This window comes from Pseudorasbora parva, chromosome 8 (assembly GCF_024679245.1).
Source record: "Pseudorasbora parva isolate DD20220531a chromosome 8, ASM2467924v1, whole genome shotgun sequence".
NCBI lineage: Eukaryota > Metazoa > Chordata > Actinopteri > Cypriniformes > Gobionidae > Pseudorasbora > Pseudorasbora parva.
Window position 1 is genome coordinate 12,993,272 of NC_090179.1, and position 17,162 is coordinate 13,010,433.

The 17,162-nt window shown below is 41.5% G+C and overlaps 1 protein-coding gene across 1 annotated transcript; it reads left to right on the forward strand.

Moving 5' to 3' along the window:
- The first annotated feature begins 1,440 nt into the window (after nt 1-1,440).
- On the forward strand, nt 1,441-17,152 carry LOC137084476 (GTPase IMAP family member 4-like). The gene is made up of 3 exons (XM_067450750.1): nt 1,441-2,129; nt 6,342-6,500; nt 17,064-17,152. Exons 1-3 carry the CDS (start codon nt 1,466-1,468, stop codon nt 17,150-17,152), a joined length of 912 nt encoding a protein of 303 aa, XP_067306851.1. The 5' UTR covers nt 1,441-1,465.
- Nucleotides 17,153-17,162: the final 10 nt, after the last annotated feature.

Genomic DNA, 17,162 nt, shown 5'->3' on the forward strand with positions numbered 1-17,162 from the left:
GTGTTAGTGTGAGGCTATTTTGAGCCTTGTTAGTGGTATTAACTAGTGATTTAATTTTACCACCCTGTGTCTACCCTGTGCCCCATAGACTAGCGTTATAAGCTAATCTGTTTTTAGAGATAAAACTTTACATTCGATTTTGAAAACGCATCCCAGAGAACGATCTACTCGCTAACCATCTGTTAATTACCCCTAGGGGCATTTCTCACCGGAGTTGTCCTTTAATATTCAGTGTAATGTTTTGCTCAACGTTCACTCCAATAATCGCAACTAATCATAATGCCTCGAAATAGCAAAAGTACAAAATATTAATAATAAAATATATATGAAATAACTAAAAACTCTTGTTGGGGCTCACTGGCGCCCCCCCAGCTGTTGGCGCCCTAGGCGACCGCCTAGTTTGCCTATGCCTAGAAACGGCACTGCTGTTTACATGGCTATATACATTGTTCAAAAAATAAAAGTACTTCTACCCTACATCATTTTTCCTATAAAGCAAAGGTTGCTTTTACCACTTTTCCGGTGCTTGGCCAATGTACTCTGATTACAGTTGAATTGCCCTGTTGTTGTTTTGTGGCTGCTGGCCATCATACTTTGAAGCATTCATTTGCTTACTTAATCTTCTAACTAAGTGCTACATTTAGTCATTTACTTATATGATTTATACACTGTCAGGTTACTGATCGTATGCAACAGTATTTTCTTAAAAAACAAAAAATATATAAATAAATTTGATATGACAGGAATATTGCACAGATGAGACTCACCCATTGTCTGCATCTCTGCATCTTGTGTTGTCGATGCCCACAACATCTTGGCAAAAGAATCAACAGCTTTTAACAGGATCTCTACTTATATAGAAGGATGGCCCCTTCCTGTTCCAACATGACTGCACACCAGTGTACAAAGTATCAGTCCATAAAGTCATGGATGAGTGAGTTTGGTGTGGAGGAACTTGACTGGCCTGCACAGAGTCCTGACCTCAATCTGATAGAGCACCTTTGGGATGAATTAGAGCAGAGACTTCGAGACAGGCCTTCTCGTCCAACATCAGTGCCTGACCTCACAAATGTGCTTCTAGAGGAATGGTCAAAAATTCCCGTAAACACACTCCTAAACCTTGTGGAAAGCCTTCCCAGAGGAGTTGAAGCTGTTATAGCTGCAAAGGGTGGGCCAACTCATATTAAACCCTATGGATTAAGAATGGGTTTTCATTGAAGTTCATGTGCATGTGTAAAGGCAGGCGTTCCAAAACTTTTGGCAATAAAGTGTACACTTCTATGTAATTTGTATTCAATAATGTAGTTTGACATTCATACAGATATGGTATACTTCAGTACATTTCAGTAACCCCTTTTTCACAAAGAGAACGATTACTTGAGAATATTTTAGATGTCACATACCTTAAGAAGTGTGTTTTGTTTCAGATGACGCCCAACATCTCTCAGAGCTGAGGATTGTGTTGATGGGGCATAAAGGAGCAGGTAAGAGTACATCAGGAAACACCATCCTGGGCAGAGAGAAGTTTGACAAGAAGAGATCTGCTCAGTGTGTGAGGAGACATGGAGAAGTTGTAGACGGACCCATCACTGCCATTGAAGCTCCAGGATGGTGGAAGAATTACACTGTAGAGGAGAGTCCTGAGTTGCTGAAACAGGAGATGTTGCTCAGTGTGTCTCTATGTCCTCCAGGACCACACGTTGTACTACTGATCATACCTCTGTTCTCTAAATTTAAGGAAAAAGAGATAAAAGCATTGCAAGGGCATCTGGATCTTCTCGGCGAGAGAGTCTGGAGTCACACTATAGTGCGGTTCACTTATGGGGACTATCTGCTCGGCACACCTATAGAGCAGCACATTGAGAGTGAAGGACATCTCCAGTGGCTGGTGGACAAATGTGGGAACAGGTATCATGTTCTCAACAATCTCAACAGGAGTGACGAAACGCAGATCAAGGAGCTGCTGGAGAAGATTGAGGAGACAGTGGCAGAAAACCATGGCTGCCATTTTGAAATAGAAAGAACAATTATACAGGAGGTGGAAGAGAGAAAAAGAGCACAGGAAGAGAGAGCGAAAGAACGAATGAAGATGATGCAAAAAAGGAGAGAAAACATCAGATTACAGATGAGTGAGTCCACATACTTTATAGTGCAGACGCACACACTGAGTATATTCAGTAAATCATGAAAATGTAACAGTAACAGAAATAAGAAAGAGAAACTTCTTGTCATTAATCTCTATTTGGAGAGGCATTCCCAACAGACGAGTTCAGAGCAGCTCACAGTGACGGCCACTAAAAGAAATAAGTGCTTTCATTTCTTAACCCTTTCATGCATTAATTATTGAATCACAAAGTATTTTTTTACTGTTTGTTTTTACTTTTAAACTAGTGAGTATTTTTTCGGCGCTTGATGTCCACTCGAGTGGACAGATGTATTTTCTGTCACAGATTAAAATTTACAATTTTAATTGGGGGGGGGGGGGGGGGGAATTGTTACATCTTATTTAGCTGAAAAATATTTTTGTTCCCATCTGGTTATCTGGGATGTGGGAATAAAAGGATCTAACACTTATTCATAGGGTGTGTTTTACTTAATCCATAGACAATTATATATATATATATATATAATTATATATATATATATATATATATATATATATATATATATATATATAGGCATAACATTATGCCAATAGGTTACAGGTAAAGTGAATAACACTGATTATCTCTTCATCAAGGCATCTGTTAGTAGGTGGGATATATTAGAGAGGAAGTGAACATTTTGTCCTCAAAATTGATGCATTAGGCCATCCTTAAAAATATTTTGGTTTGCAGTAACAGTAAAAAAAAAAAAAAAAGGGTCGGTAGGTAGGTCGATATTTTTTTTTTCAAATTTTAATACCAAAAAAAAAGTTTATTTTTGGTGATGGTGATTACGTAGGTAGGAATTTAAACAAATTGGCATATCGTGACATCACTGACTGGGTCTTCAAGCCGTGCCTTCAGGCGTGTAGGCTAATTGCAGGCTATATAGACCACAAACAAATTGAAATATTTGTCAAAAACATGTTTATTGCATAAATTTCAGGTGCATTCTTTAAGAAAAAGGTCCAACCACCAGCTAGCTGTCATTGACTCAAAGCTGTCAACCTTCCCTTTTTTTCCGGGTTTCTCACGTATTTTAGCTCTTTTCCCGCTGTCTTCCCGTTTTAGTATTTTCCCGTGATATGTTTCTTATTTTTACGCTCGATTGTGTTAACTCAGAACACGCAACTATCTGTGTCTCTGAAGTGGCTTGCACTTCTTGCCAGACCAACACATCTGGTGATATAGACTAGTGCATTTGAATATTAAAAAGCAAAAACTTAATTAAGTAGCTATAACCAACTCTTTACTGGTAAATATTACCGTAAACAAACATCGCAGACAATGGCAGACCATTTTTTTTTCAGACATTATTTTATTTTATTGTATTTTTGTAATTTTATGTATTGTCTCTCAGTTTTTTTGAAGAGACACTGCCCCTCTTTCCTCCTTCTTGGCAGCCTACATTTAGAATAATAGATTTGATTAACGTTAATGATGAAAAAGGTTTAAAAATCGTGATTGCTTGGATTGTTTTTCCTGCCTTCGAGCCAGAGCCGTTCACTAAATCAGTGTTTCCCAATCTTTTCAGAACCATACATAAAGCATTATTTTTCAAGTTACAACCAGTGCCGCCGCTCCCACCACGCGCAGTTGAGCAAAACACACGCTACCCATAGCCAGAGATGGGCATAAATACATGGAAATGTATATAAAATACAAATACAAAATACTGTGAGGAAAAATGTATTTAAATACAAATACAGTATTTTGTATTTTGAAAATACACCAAATACATGTGAAAATGGCAATTCAGTGAAGGTATCCATATTAGGCTGTAATCTATCTGGGCCTATTCTGAATGCCAAAAAGCATTTAGATGTGTGCAACTGCTTAGAAACTTTCGTTTTCAATTTGAATTTGAATTTCCTTTAGCGGCAGTTATTATAACACAAATTATTCGCCCTCACTTCTTTTTCCACTCCAACATTCCAATTATTCCTGCCCACTAAAAGCTGCACAGATATATGTGCTTACCCCGATAGGCCTATCTATGTAAATGATTTAGAAAAAGTTCCATTGATTCACATTTTATATTTTTGCTACGAATCTACGATATGTATTGTCATATGATATCACTCATCCCTAACATGCAGTAACGTTAATACTTCAAACACATTTGACAAGCTACTTTAATCAACAAGTAGAATTGACCATGACATCCTCACCTTATTCCAACAATTTTGTAAAGTTGCCGATCCAAGGCTGGGTTGTACTAGCCTAGAAATCTAGACGCACCCTAGCAGCAGCAAATCTAATCTGCCACGAGTGCCGTCTAGCAACTCTCAATACACTTCTGAGCTGTAAAAACCAAACTCTGGTCGGGCCAATCACATCGTGTATAGAGTCGGTGGGCGGGGCTAAACATAATGACGGCAGAGTTGCATTTGCGTGCTTCTAGTAAACACAGAAACTGGCGAACGGCGGTCTTTCGAATCAGCTTTGGCCGTGACTCTGGAAGACTTGAGTTAAGCTTTTCTCTGAGAAAAGAACAAAGAACGGCACTGAAGTCATTCTTAAAAAGGGAAGATGTGTTCAGAGTTTTGCTGACCGGATACGGCGAGTGTTTAATCTATCAATGAGCTCCGCTTCACGTTGCTCTGGTTGGTTGTAGCGCTATCCTATCGCGTGCAGAGGGAGTTTGAAAGACAACCGTTTATCCCGCCCCTCAGATTGACCTGTCAATGGGGAGTTTCCAGACCAAACATCTTGATGTGGGTCTGGCTTGTCAGGCTAGGGCTGTACAGCTGCGGCTCACCTGAATGAATGTTGGGGGGAGGGGCGTGACTGGTCTGAACTAGTAGATGCATGAAAACAGCTCCTGATAAAGAGGTTGCCTGGCTCAAAGTATTTTGAGTATTTTGAAAATACAAAAATACTCATCTTAAATGTATTTAAATACAAATTACACTCGATTTTTTCCAAAGGCTTTAAAATACAAAATACAAAATAGTATTTTGTATTTCAAATACGTATTTTAAATACATGTATTTGAAATACTGCCCATCCCTGCCCATAGCAAAGCGTTATGACAACGACATTTCAGACTGACAGGGACAAGATAAACGGCTTTTCCGCCATTTGTTACTGTTTTGTACACGTTGTAATATTAATTATAATTCAAATTCTGTTTTATTCGCCACAATATAGTAACGATAAATGTTGAGAGGGGCACTTTTGATTAATTTTCAAAAAGGGCAGAGGCTCAAAGCCCTCCCCTCTGCAGTGCACTTGCCTGGTGTGTGTAACGTGTGTGTAACGTGTCCATGGTCCTGACTCCTGTCACACAATGCGGCGAAATCTCCAACAGGGCTTTAATAGTCTAACGTTACAGTGAATGAGAGTATGAGCCGAAACGAACGCACGTGCAGGCCATAGTGTGACATCCGTTAACCTTAGTGTAAACATAGATGACGTCACGGGTTTTTCTATAAAAGAAAGAACGTAGCCTTCGTTTGTATGGCCCAGGCAATTTATACATTTATAATACTTACTAAAATATCATTCATATTATTTTTATACTGTTGTATTAGTTGTTTGAAGAGTAAAAAAAGAAATTGGTCGGTCTTAAAGCCAATTTACAACCGGCAAGTCGGTCGGACTAAAAGGAAAAATAAATAAATATTGGAGTCGGCCCTAAATTGACAGGGTCGGTCGGGTTACGGCAAACAAGAATATTTTTAAGGATGGCCTTAGACGCAGGAAAAATGGGCAAGCGTAAGGATTTGAGTGAGTTCAATCAACTGCAAGATGCTATCCTATCAATATGGGCCAACATTTCTAAAGAATGCTTTCAGCACCTTGTCGAATCAATGCCACGTAGAATTAAGGCAGTTCTGAAGGTGAAAGGGGGTCAAACACAGTATTAGTATGCTGTTCCTATAATCGTTTAGGTAAGTGTGTATGTTCAGTGATATCTTCCAAAGATTTTTTTAGTTTTGCCGACATTTTTTCTCTAAATAATGTTGAAATGGCAACTAGTAGCTTTCAAAGTTTCAAAGTATCCTGTCATGCGTGGAAAAATTTTAACCATGCATTTTACAATTAACCCTGTATTAGGCTGTGCCCCGCTAACTAACTGTGAAAATGCTTTATAAGTTTTTTTATCTTGTTTTTTTTGAGAGAACCAGATCAGAGAATGGTACCCATGAATCCCCAAGCATACTATTAACATGCTACACTATACTTTTTCAGTGAGAGGAGTTGAGAAGTCAGACACACGGTCTGTGGGAAGTTCAGCGTACAGTTCATTCGGATCAGGAACAGACAGCAGGTCAGATTCACCCTTCAGCTTTGTGGACGGCTTGTATATCCGGAAAGGCTGTAATAGAATGGAATTACCGTCACCATTTAGTGAGTATCTTTTTTATTGTTTAAGGTTTAAATATATTATTTAAAACATATTTTAATATTGAAATGAATGAACTTTCAGTTGGGTATGTGGTTAATGTGGGAGCTTGTTTACAATTATTCTCTTGGGCTCTGAAGGCTATGGTTGTGATTTGTGGTAGTTATCCATTCCTCTGTACACAATTGATTTTCTTTTTTCGCAGTTTTATGTGCAAAATAGTTTTGATTCACTATTAACATTGAAATGTCTTGCATTACAATACAGTCGTTTTCTAGCGATGCTCTCTCACATATTTTGCTATTGCACGTTGCACGTTGTTGGTATAAGCAGAAGTGGTTATAGACATAAAATGACATGTACAGTTACACACCATCATGCAGATTATGGCAAGCCGTTTTGACTTTTATTCATTCTCAGGATATGTATTTGTGATATCAACAATTACATTTTCACTAGTTAAAATGTTAATTCTTGATATCAGGAATTATATTTCCACTAGTAACAATGTTAATTTTTGATATCAGTAATTGTATTTTCACTAGTGAAATGTCACCATAGGCGACCATTCAAATTCAATTATTGTTGATATCAAGAATTGATTTCTTACTAGTTAAAATTCCGGTTTCAGATATTGATAATTTCTCATCCGAACAACTTTAAACTGCCGGAGTGTGTTTCTCAACCCCCACACTATTAACAGTACTCTTAATTTAGGTCCACATTTTGCTTTTGTGGGTGCCTTTAATCCCACTATTTAAACTACCAAATAAAACAACTTAGTTTTTTTCCACTTCCCTGTTGATGGTCTAGATGGGCGCGTCTAAATCATCTCACTAGTCCACTAGTCAGGGCACTGATCAGGGAGTCAGCCCATTGACTTATGTCCTCATCAGTGCCCTAACTAGTGGACAAGTAAGATGATTGAGGCGTGCCCGATCTCCACGTCTGAGAAGTTTCGCTTCTTTGCCATCTTCTGTTTGTCCATGGCGTAAAATGAGGGCGTGGGGGAGGCGGAGACTTGAATATATAGGGGCGTGTTATTCTAATGACGATCGTTTTCAGCCGCGGCATTTATCAAGGGCAAGTATTGCGTACCCTGGATTGCAGAGGTGCGCACAGCTTCATAAATCAGGCGGTGAGAGGAGTGTAAGCATAATCTTACGCCAACATATACGGCCGTTTCTACGCAAGATTGATAAATGAGGGCCATTGTTACTATGGCAAGCAGTTTTAGCTTAAATTTTTCCCAGCGTTACTCGTCGTAATTGCATTTTTACAAGTAAGAATTCAGTTAGAGAGCTCTATAATTCAATTCTTACTAACAATTCCAATACAAAGCGTTCTAATTCATTTCTTATTAGTAACAATTCCAGCTAGAGAGCTCTACAAATATTTTTTTACTAGTCATATGTCTCCATTGACTTCCATTCATTTTTAATTAGAGAGCACTACTATTGAATTCTTACTAGTCACAATTACAATTAGAGAGCTCTGCAGTTGCATTTTGCTAGTAGAATTATAGAGCTCTCTAATTCAATTGTTACTAGTAAAAAACAAATTAATATGGCAAGCCATTTTATCTTAATTCAATTATAATTCAATAATTCAATTATTACTAGTAACAATTATGATTAGAGAGCTCTCTAAATCAGTTCTTACCAGTACAGATTACAATTAGAGAGCTCTTTAATGCAATTTTTACTAGTAATAATTCCAGTTACAGAGCTCTACAATTGTATTCTTACTAGTAAAAACTACACTCATTTCCCTCAGCAAATCCCGCCTGCGGTGCTACACTTCAAAATAAAAGCCCCATTATGCAACTTATAGCTATACTTTGCAATTGAAAGATCATATTTAATCACTACATTAAAGGTAGGATGGGTAAGAATTGGTTTAAAAACTTTTTTTCCAAATTTGTTTAAACTTTCTTTATATATCAATACATAATTAAAATGTAAGTACTCTGAAAAAGAAAGTATAAAAAAATGAGTGTCTGTAGACCTCTCACGACTGTTTTAAAGACGGCTCATTATTTCCATTCACTCCACCTTCACCCTTCTGGGCTCTTTCCAAAGCCACGCCCCCAAAATACATGAACGCGCCTCACCGACCAATCAGCTGGAAGACGCATTATTTACCTCAGATGAGCAGTGTGCACATCATGTCAGAATCACATGTAATAAAACATCTAACTTTATCAGAATGAATATAAACAAATAAGATGTCTTTTAGTACTCACAATCAAGCTAGAATACCGATACTGGTAAAGTTTAAAATATATTTTTGTTTGATTTGGTAACGAGCTAGTAATATTTATAAGGCAAAGAAAACGGGTAGCATCATGTTTTTCCAATAACATCAGTTATACTGTGATGAAGATGAATTTTGTGTAAGATTCATAACATATACTGTGTTTTGCATGTAAGCGTGTCCATGATGAAAGCATTGTTGATTAGCAGTAGCTAAAGCTAACTTAGCTCTAAAAAAAAGTTCCTGGATGCGGTGTGCTGGCTTTTACACATGCATTTTGTTATCTAAAGTTAAATTTTGAGAAATTCAACACGACAGCGATCAACTTGAGCTAAACATATTGAGTATTTATCATCTCTACTAATGGCTAAGTGTATAATATTGTAACTTTATGCTAAGTAATGTTATGTTAGCTATATTAGGCAGCTTCATGTGCTCTTGATACATGCTTCATGACAACATAAACCAAAAAAATGTATAATCAAAATGAAAGATTACCTGTCCAGCAGAAATAAAGCCAGCAATGAGTCGTTTTTCAGGTCCCTCAGTTCTCACCATCGTTGAAAAGCCACGCAGATATTTACTCCCGTTTGTTTTCTTTGTTTATCCAAAGACTTTCTGTGCATTGCCTTTTCTCGTACTGTCTTCCTTTTTTGCATTGTTTGCCTTCGCTGACTGCAAAACCCTGCACTGTGAATTTTGAATGCTCTTTCTCTGCCATTATTTTGCTTAGGTTTCTTGCCTCTTGAACTGCTCAAATCAAACGACCGCGCGCATGTGGGCGGATCCTGTAGCGAAAGCGGTGGTCGCCATGGTAGCGAGAGAGCGTGACAAATAATACAATAATAAAATTTTTTGTGTTCATTATGCACTGTATGTTTGCAGACATTGAGCTATAGGCTAATTATTAGGCCAGCCGTCCCTCTAATGAGTTTTGAAATGTATTTCTCTCTTTTTATTTATTTTATATTATATATATATACGAAACAAAAATAAAAATTATATTATATTATATTATACAGTCCCTGACAAAAGTCTTGTCGCTTGTGTACAAATAGACCTAAAGTGCCGCTGAAATATATTTCTAATCAAGATTTTTTTACAAGAAATGGCTTTCAGTGAAAAACTAAACTTTCAAAAAGTATTCTAATATTCACAGCTTGGTAAAGCCCATTGAGTCAATTTTTGCAAAGACATAAGTGTTGTCACCTTGTCATATGAGCTTCCCCTGTGACTAATAATGGATCAATTAGGTCTCAAGTGTGTATAAAAAGAACCCCAGTACACTAGACCTTCACATCAACTGCAACTAGACCTCTGCAAACATGCCTAAGATTCACCCTGAGACTAAAGTTTTGATTATCATGAGGCTGAAGACCAGATCCACTGCTGATGTGGCAGACACCTTCAATGTGTCTCAGCATCAAGTACAGAGGATAAAAAAAAGATTTGAAGAAACTGGAGACGTTTTTGACAAGCCCAGGTCAGGCAGACCCCGCAAGACAACTGCTCGAGAGGACCGTTTGTTGGCTCGAAAATCCAAGGCCAGCCCATTTTCCACTGCAGCAGAGCTCCACAAGACCTGGTCACCTAAAGTCCCTGTGTCAACCAGAACAGTTTGTCGGATTCTGTCTCGAAATGGCCTCCATGGTCGAATCAGTGCCCAGAAGCCAGCACTAAACAAAAGACAATTAAAAAACCGTGTGGCATTTGCCAAGGCCCACAGCCTGCTAAAAGGATGGATGCAGGAAAAGTGGCAGAAGGTGGATTTTTCAGATGAATCTTCTGTTGAATTACACCACAGTCACCGCAAATATTGCAGGAGACCTACTGGAGCCAGAATGGATCCGAGATTCACCCAGAAAACAGTGAAGTTTGGTGGCGGAAAAATCATGGTCTGGGGTTACATCCAGTATGGGGGTGTGCGAGAGATCTGCAGGGTGGAAGGCAACATCAATAGTCTAAAATACCAAGAAATCTTAGCTACCTCTTATATTCCCAACCATAAAAGAGGCCAAATTCTGCAGCAGGACGGTGCTCCATCGCATACTTCCATCTCCACATCAAAGTTCCTCAAGGCGAAGAAGATCAAGATGCTCCAGGATTGGCCAGCCCAGTCACCAGACATGAACATCATTGAGCATATGTGGGGTAGGATGAAAGAGGACGCATGGAAGACAAAACCAAAGAATATTGATGAACTCTGGGAGGCATGTAAGACTGCTTTCTTAGCTATTCCTGATGACTTCATCAATAAATTGTATGAATCCTTGCCAAACCGCATGGATGCAGTCCTTCAAGCTCATGGAAGTCATACAAGATATTAAATTTGGATCTCACAGCACCACAACTTAATTTGCTGACATATTGTTGTATTTGCAGTAAATTTGTTCAATTTCTGTATAGGCGACAAAACTTTTGTCTTGCCAAAATTTGACCTTTCTGTCTTGATTAAATGATAAATATTTTTTCTGTGAAAATTATTTATTTCAGTGCATTAAACATTATTTGGGAGGGTTTTAGCTTTTCATATGAGCTATTTCTAACACCAATGAGAGGTCAGTCAGGTATTTCTAGAAAACAGATAAGCGACAAGACTTTTGTCAGGGACTGTATATGCCCAAAAATTGTTGACTGCGGAATAGCCTACTTTAGGTTGAAAAGAAATATATATAGGCTAAACCTTATTTTATCAAAAATTAGCATTTTAACTAGTGGAGAATAAATTGTTGATATCAAGAATTAACGTTGTTACTAGTGAAAATGTAATTGTTGATATCACAAATACATGCTTGCCTATTGACATTCCCAGGGTATTAATTGTTGATATCAAGAATAATATTTTTTACTAGTTGAAATTTAATTTCTGATATCAAAAATTGCCATGATTACTAGTGGAAATTTAATTCCTGATGTCAAGAATTAACTTTGTTAATATCAAGAATACATATCGTGTGAATGAATACAAGTCAAAACGGCTTGCCATATGCTGATAACGCGTCTCCATCAGCAGTTGGAGTTCTCTGCATATCCATCAGAGGGAACTCCTCCCCAGAACATGGTCATTCGTCATGGACTACATTTCCCATAAGACATTGGCTGGACTTATCTTGACTAATTGCTTATGTCACAGGCCGGAGCGGACCGCCACTTAGCGCGAGTCCCGCTCCTCCCCTAGTTTCCACCCCGAGGAGGTCCCAGAAACACCCCAATGACCAGACGGATGAGGACGGGTAAGTTAAAACCAATATTTATTAATTGAAAGAGATTTAGGAAAAAGGGGAGGGAGGGATACTAAAAAGGGGAACACCAGTCCTCCAGGACTGGGGCCTTGGGATCTGAGTCGCTCCTGATTCTCAACAGATCTTCCCGGTCTCTTCTCTCTCTTCTTCGTACAAGCCGAGTTTTGCAGGTGACTATGCAGGCGGTACACTGGGCTCTCAGCTTTAGGCATACAGGTGAGTATACAGGCGGTACACTGGGCTCTTAGCTTTAGGCGTACAGGTGAGTATACAGGACCATACACTGGGCTCTTAGCTTTGGACGTGCAGGTGAGTATACAGGACAGTACACTGGGCTCTTAGCTTTGGACGTACAGGTGAGTATACGGGCGGTACACTGGGCTCTTAGCTTTGGGCATACAGGTGAGTATACAGGCGGTACACTGGGCTCTTAGCTTTGGGCGTACAGGTGAGTATACAGGACCATACACTAGGCTCTTAGCTTTGGACGTGCAGGTGAGTATACAGGACAGTACACTGGGCTCTTAGCTTGAGACGTACAGGTGAGTATACAGGACCGTACACTGGGCTCTTAGCTTTGGACGTGCAGGTGAGTATACAGGACAGTACACTGGGCTCTTAGCTTTGGACATACAGGTGAGTATCCGGGCGGTACACTGGGCTCTTAGCTTTGGGCATACAGGTGAGTATACAGGCGGTACACTGGGCTCTTAGCTTTGGGCGTACAGGTGAGTATACAGGCGGTACACTGGGCTCTTAGCTTTGGGCGTACAGGTGAGTATACAGGACCATACACTAGGCTCTTAGCTTTGGACGTGCAGGTGAGTATACAGGACAGTACACTGGGCTCTTAGCTTGAGACATACAGGTGAGTATACAGGACCGTACACTGGGCTCTTAGCTTTGGACGTGCAGGTGAGTATACAGGACAGTACACTGGGCTCTTAGCTTTGGACGTACAGGTGAGTATCCGGGCGGTACACTGGGCTCTTAGCTTTGGGCATACAGGTGAGTATACAGGCGGTACACTGGGCTCTTAGCTTTGGGCGTACAGGTGAGTATACAGGACCATACACTGGGCTCTTAGCTTTGGACGTGCAGGTGAGTATACAGGACAGTACACTAGGCTCTTAGCTTTGGACGTGCAGGTGAGTATACAGGACAGTACACTGGGCTCTTAGCTTTGGACGTGCAGGTGAGTATACAGGACAGTACACGGGCTCTTAGCTTTGGGCATACAGGTGAGTATACAGGCGGTACACTTGGGTAGATACAACTCACAGCTCCGTAGTCAGACAGATGTCGGCTTTAGTGCTTCCTCTGATGCAGGGCTTTCTCTTCGACCTAAGGAGGGATCGCTGACAACGTTCGCACAGCACCACACTATAATTCTTCAGGTGGACACACATCAAAAGAAAGACTCACCCACTGTACTCCACACACACTCACGGTGAATTAGGGTCAGGATCACCACGTTGGGCCGGGAAATAAGTCCTGGATAGTAGAAAGGGTCAGTGCAGAGGATGACCATATGAAAACGTCAAGACCACGATCTTTCAGCACGCTCCTTCCTCTTTTCAATACGTTCCCAATGACTTCTCAATGTAAACAATCTCTCCATGGCAGTAACAATACATATCAACACAGTTGTTTCAACAACGAATGCTTCAAACACTTAGCTCATGTTTTCTTCAGCCCAGTACTTTGTTCTCACTTCGCCCAGTCTGTATCATCCGCCTCAAGACGTCCCTCCGCTTTACCGATCGCTCCGTCTCACCCACCGCGATCGCCCAAATCAACTTCACTCACCCTGCAGCGTTGGCCGGAATCAACTTCACCCCCCCGCCCCCGTTTGCCGGAATCAACTCCACTCTCCGCCCCCGTTTGCCGGAATCAACTCCACCACCTTCCCTGTTCTCCCGTTGCCTTCTTTATATGCCTCCTTTGCTCTAATTTGTCCAACCATCGATCGCCACGTCCATGCGCACACCTGTTCCCAATAACACTCCCTTTTAGTTGCCCGGAGTTACCGGAACTAGCCGTGTGTTCCATGGACAATGGTCCGGGCGGACAATTTCCGCCATTTTAAGTTCCGCCATTTTAAGTCACTCCGTGACATCCTCCCCCGCCAAACCGTTCTAGTCCCTAGAACGGGAATCACCTGCCTAGTCACCGTATCGTACAGGGGGGCCGCCCATGAACACGGGCATGACTCGGAGTGGGGCCTCAGGTACCTCGTCGTCGGCCATTGGGGAATTTCGGTCGCTCAACTCGAGGTGGAACCCTGCCGACTACGCCAAAATCCGTCACAGGCCGGAGCGGACCGCCACTTAGCGCGAGTCCCGCTCCTCCCCTAGTTTCCACCCCGAGGAGGTCCCAGAAACACCCCAATGACCAGACGGACGAGGACGGGTAAGTTAAAACCAATATTTATTAATTGAAAGAGATTTAGGAAAAAGGGGAGGGAGGGATACTAAAAAGGGGAACACCAGTCCTCCAGGACTGGGGCCTTGGGATCTGAGTCGCTCCTGATTCTCAACAGATCTTCCCGGTCTCTTCTCTCTCTTCTTCGTACAAGCCGAGTTTTGCAGGTGACTATGCAGGCGGTACACTGGGCTCTCAGCTTTAGGCATACAGGTGAGTATACAGGCGGTGCACTGGGCTCTTAGCTTTAGGCGTACAGGTGAGTATACAGGACCATACACTGGGCTCTTAGCTTTGGACGTGCAGGTGAGTATACAGGACAGTACACTGGGCTCTTAGCTTTGGACGTACAGGTGAGTATCCGGGCGGTACACTGGGCTCTTAGCTTTGGGCATACAGGTGAGTATACAGGCGGTACACTGGGCTCTTAGCTTTGGGCGTACAGGTGAGTATACAGGCGGTACACTGGGCTCTTAGCTTTGGGCGTACAGGTGAGTATACAGGACCATACACTAGGCTCTTAGCTTTGGACGTGCAGGTGAGTATACAGGACAGTACACTGGGCTCTTAGCTTGAGACGTACAGGTGAGTATACAGGACCGTACACTGGGCTCTTAGCTTTGGACGTGCAGGTGAGTATACAGGACAGTACACTGGGCTCTTAGCTTTGGACGTACAGGTGAGTATCCGGGCGGTACACTGGGCTCTTAGCTTTGGGCATACAGGTGAGTATACAGGCGGTACACTGGGCTCTTAGCTTTGGGCGTACAGGTGAGTATACAGGACCATACACTGGGCTCTTAGCTTTGGACGTGCAGGTGAGTATACAGGACAGTACACTAGGCTCTTAGCTTTGGACGTGCAGGTGAGTATACAGGACAGTACACTGGGCTCTTAGCTTTGGACGTGCAGGTGAGTATACAGGACAGTACACAGGCTCTTAGCTTTGGGCATACAGGTGAGTATACAGGCGGTACACTTGGGTAGATACAACTCACAGCTCCGTAGTCAGACAGATGTCGGCTTTAGTGCTTCCTCTGATGCAGGGCTTTCTCTTCGACCTAAGGAGGGATCGCTGACAACGTTCGCACAGCACCACACTATAATTCTTCAGGTGGACACACATCAAAAGAAAGACTCACCCACTGTACTCCACACACACTCACGGTGAATTAGGGTCAGGATCACCACGTTGGGCCGGGAAATAAGTCCTGGATAGTAGAAAGGGTCAGTGCAGAGGATGACCATATGAAAACGTCAAGACCACGATCTTTCAGCACGCTCCTTCCTCTTTTCAATACGTTCCCAATGACTTCTCAATGTAAACAATCTCTCCATGGCAGTAACAATACATATCAACACAGTTGTTTCAACAACGAATGCTTCAAACACTTAGCTCATGTTTTCTTCAGCCCAGTACTTTGTTCTCACTTCGCCCAGTCTGTATCATCCGCCTCAAGACGTCCCTCCGCTTTACCGATCGCTCCGTCTCACCCACCGCGATCGCCCAAATCAACTTCACTCACCCTGCAGCGTTGGCCGGAATCAACTTCACCCCCCCACCCCCGTTTGCCGGAATCAACTCCACTCTCCGCCCCCGTTTGCCAGAATCAACTCCACCACCTTCCCTGTTCTCCCGTTGCCTTCTTTATATGCCTCCTTTGCTCTAATTTGTCCAACCATCGATCGCCACGTCCATGCGCACACCTGTTCCCAATAACACTCCCTTTTAGTTGCCCGGACTTACCGGAACTAGCCGTGTGTTCCATGGACAATGGTCCGGGCGGACAATTTCCGCCATTTTAAGTTCCGCCATTTTAAGTCACTCCGTGACACTTACAGCCTCATCTATCTTTTTAAGCCCAGCCTATATAAACCCAGTTGACTCATCACGCTTTGTGAAGTCTTGTAAATGTCACAGCAATTCTCATAATTCGCCTAGTTTAATGTGTAAGGGTTTTTTTTCACTGCCTGATGCCTGCTTTCTCTGTAAAGCCAGCCTGATCTGCCGGCAATTTGATTTCACTCGGCAGCTCAGTCTGGAAACCTTTACGTTCATTTCTGCTTCTCTTACACTTTTGCGGGAACCGATCACAGACTGACTTCACCTGGTGTGCTATTGGCGAGTTCAACACGATGAAGGATAGAGAAGAGATGGGTCATTGCCTGTTGATCACGCCTCTTGTGGTCTGATTGGTTGAAGGACTATCCAATTGTGTACTGAGTTATTTGAATAATGCTCGATGATCACTCCTCTTGTGCAGTAGAAAATACAGAGCAGACTCCCCAGACCAATGTTCAATCTTAAATTGAACGGTCTGGTGATAGCCAGACGAACCATCTGCCTGTTTGGGTTACGTCTTTGGATTACCCTTTAATAAACTCAACCTTGGGTCTTCAAGCAGGTCATGACATAATGTTTCTTCAGACATCTGGCAATGCTACAGCCTGCTCCACTGTATAAAACACACACATTTAAGCCTAACAAAATATTTATTAATGTTTTTCCCTAAAAAGTTTGTTTGCTAATTTTCTTTGAATAATGGAGAATTGAAAAAAGCCAATATACTAATAATTATTAAATATAATGTTCTAATACAAAAACAAAGTTCTGCTGTCTCTGTTTTTTTGTTTTTGTGTTTGCAGTGAGTGGAGATGAGCGGTCTGATACGATGTCTGTGAGAAGTCCTGCTTACAGTTCAAACACATCAGAAGCAGAAGACAGCAGCAGTTAAAGACCACATG

What these genes read in the sequence shown, in the direction of transcription:
- LOC137084476 (XM_067450750.1), top strand. Translation starts at nt 1,466, where the DNA reads ATGGGGCATAAAGGAGCAGGTAAGAGTACATCAGGAAACACCATCCTG. An exon ending in AAACATCAGATTACAGATGA is followed by an intron (nt 2,130 to 6,341) that starts GTGAGTCCACAT and finishes ATACTTTTTCAG; the next exon opens with TGAGAGGAGTTGAGAAGTCA. An exon ending in GGAATTACCGTCACCATTTA is followed by an intron (nt 6,501 to 17,063) that starts GTGAGTATCTTT and finishes TTGTGTTTGCAG; the next exon opens with TGAGTGGAGATGAGCGGTCT.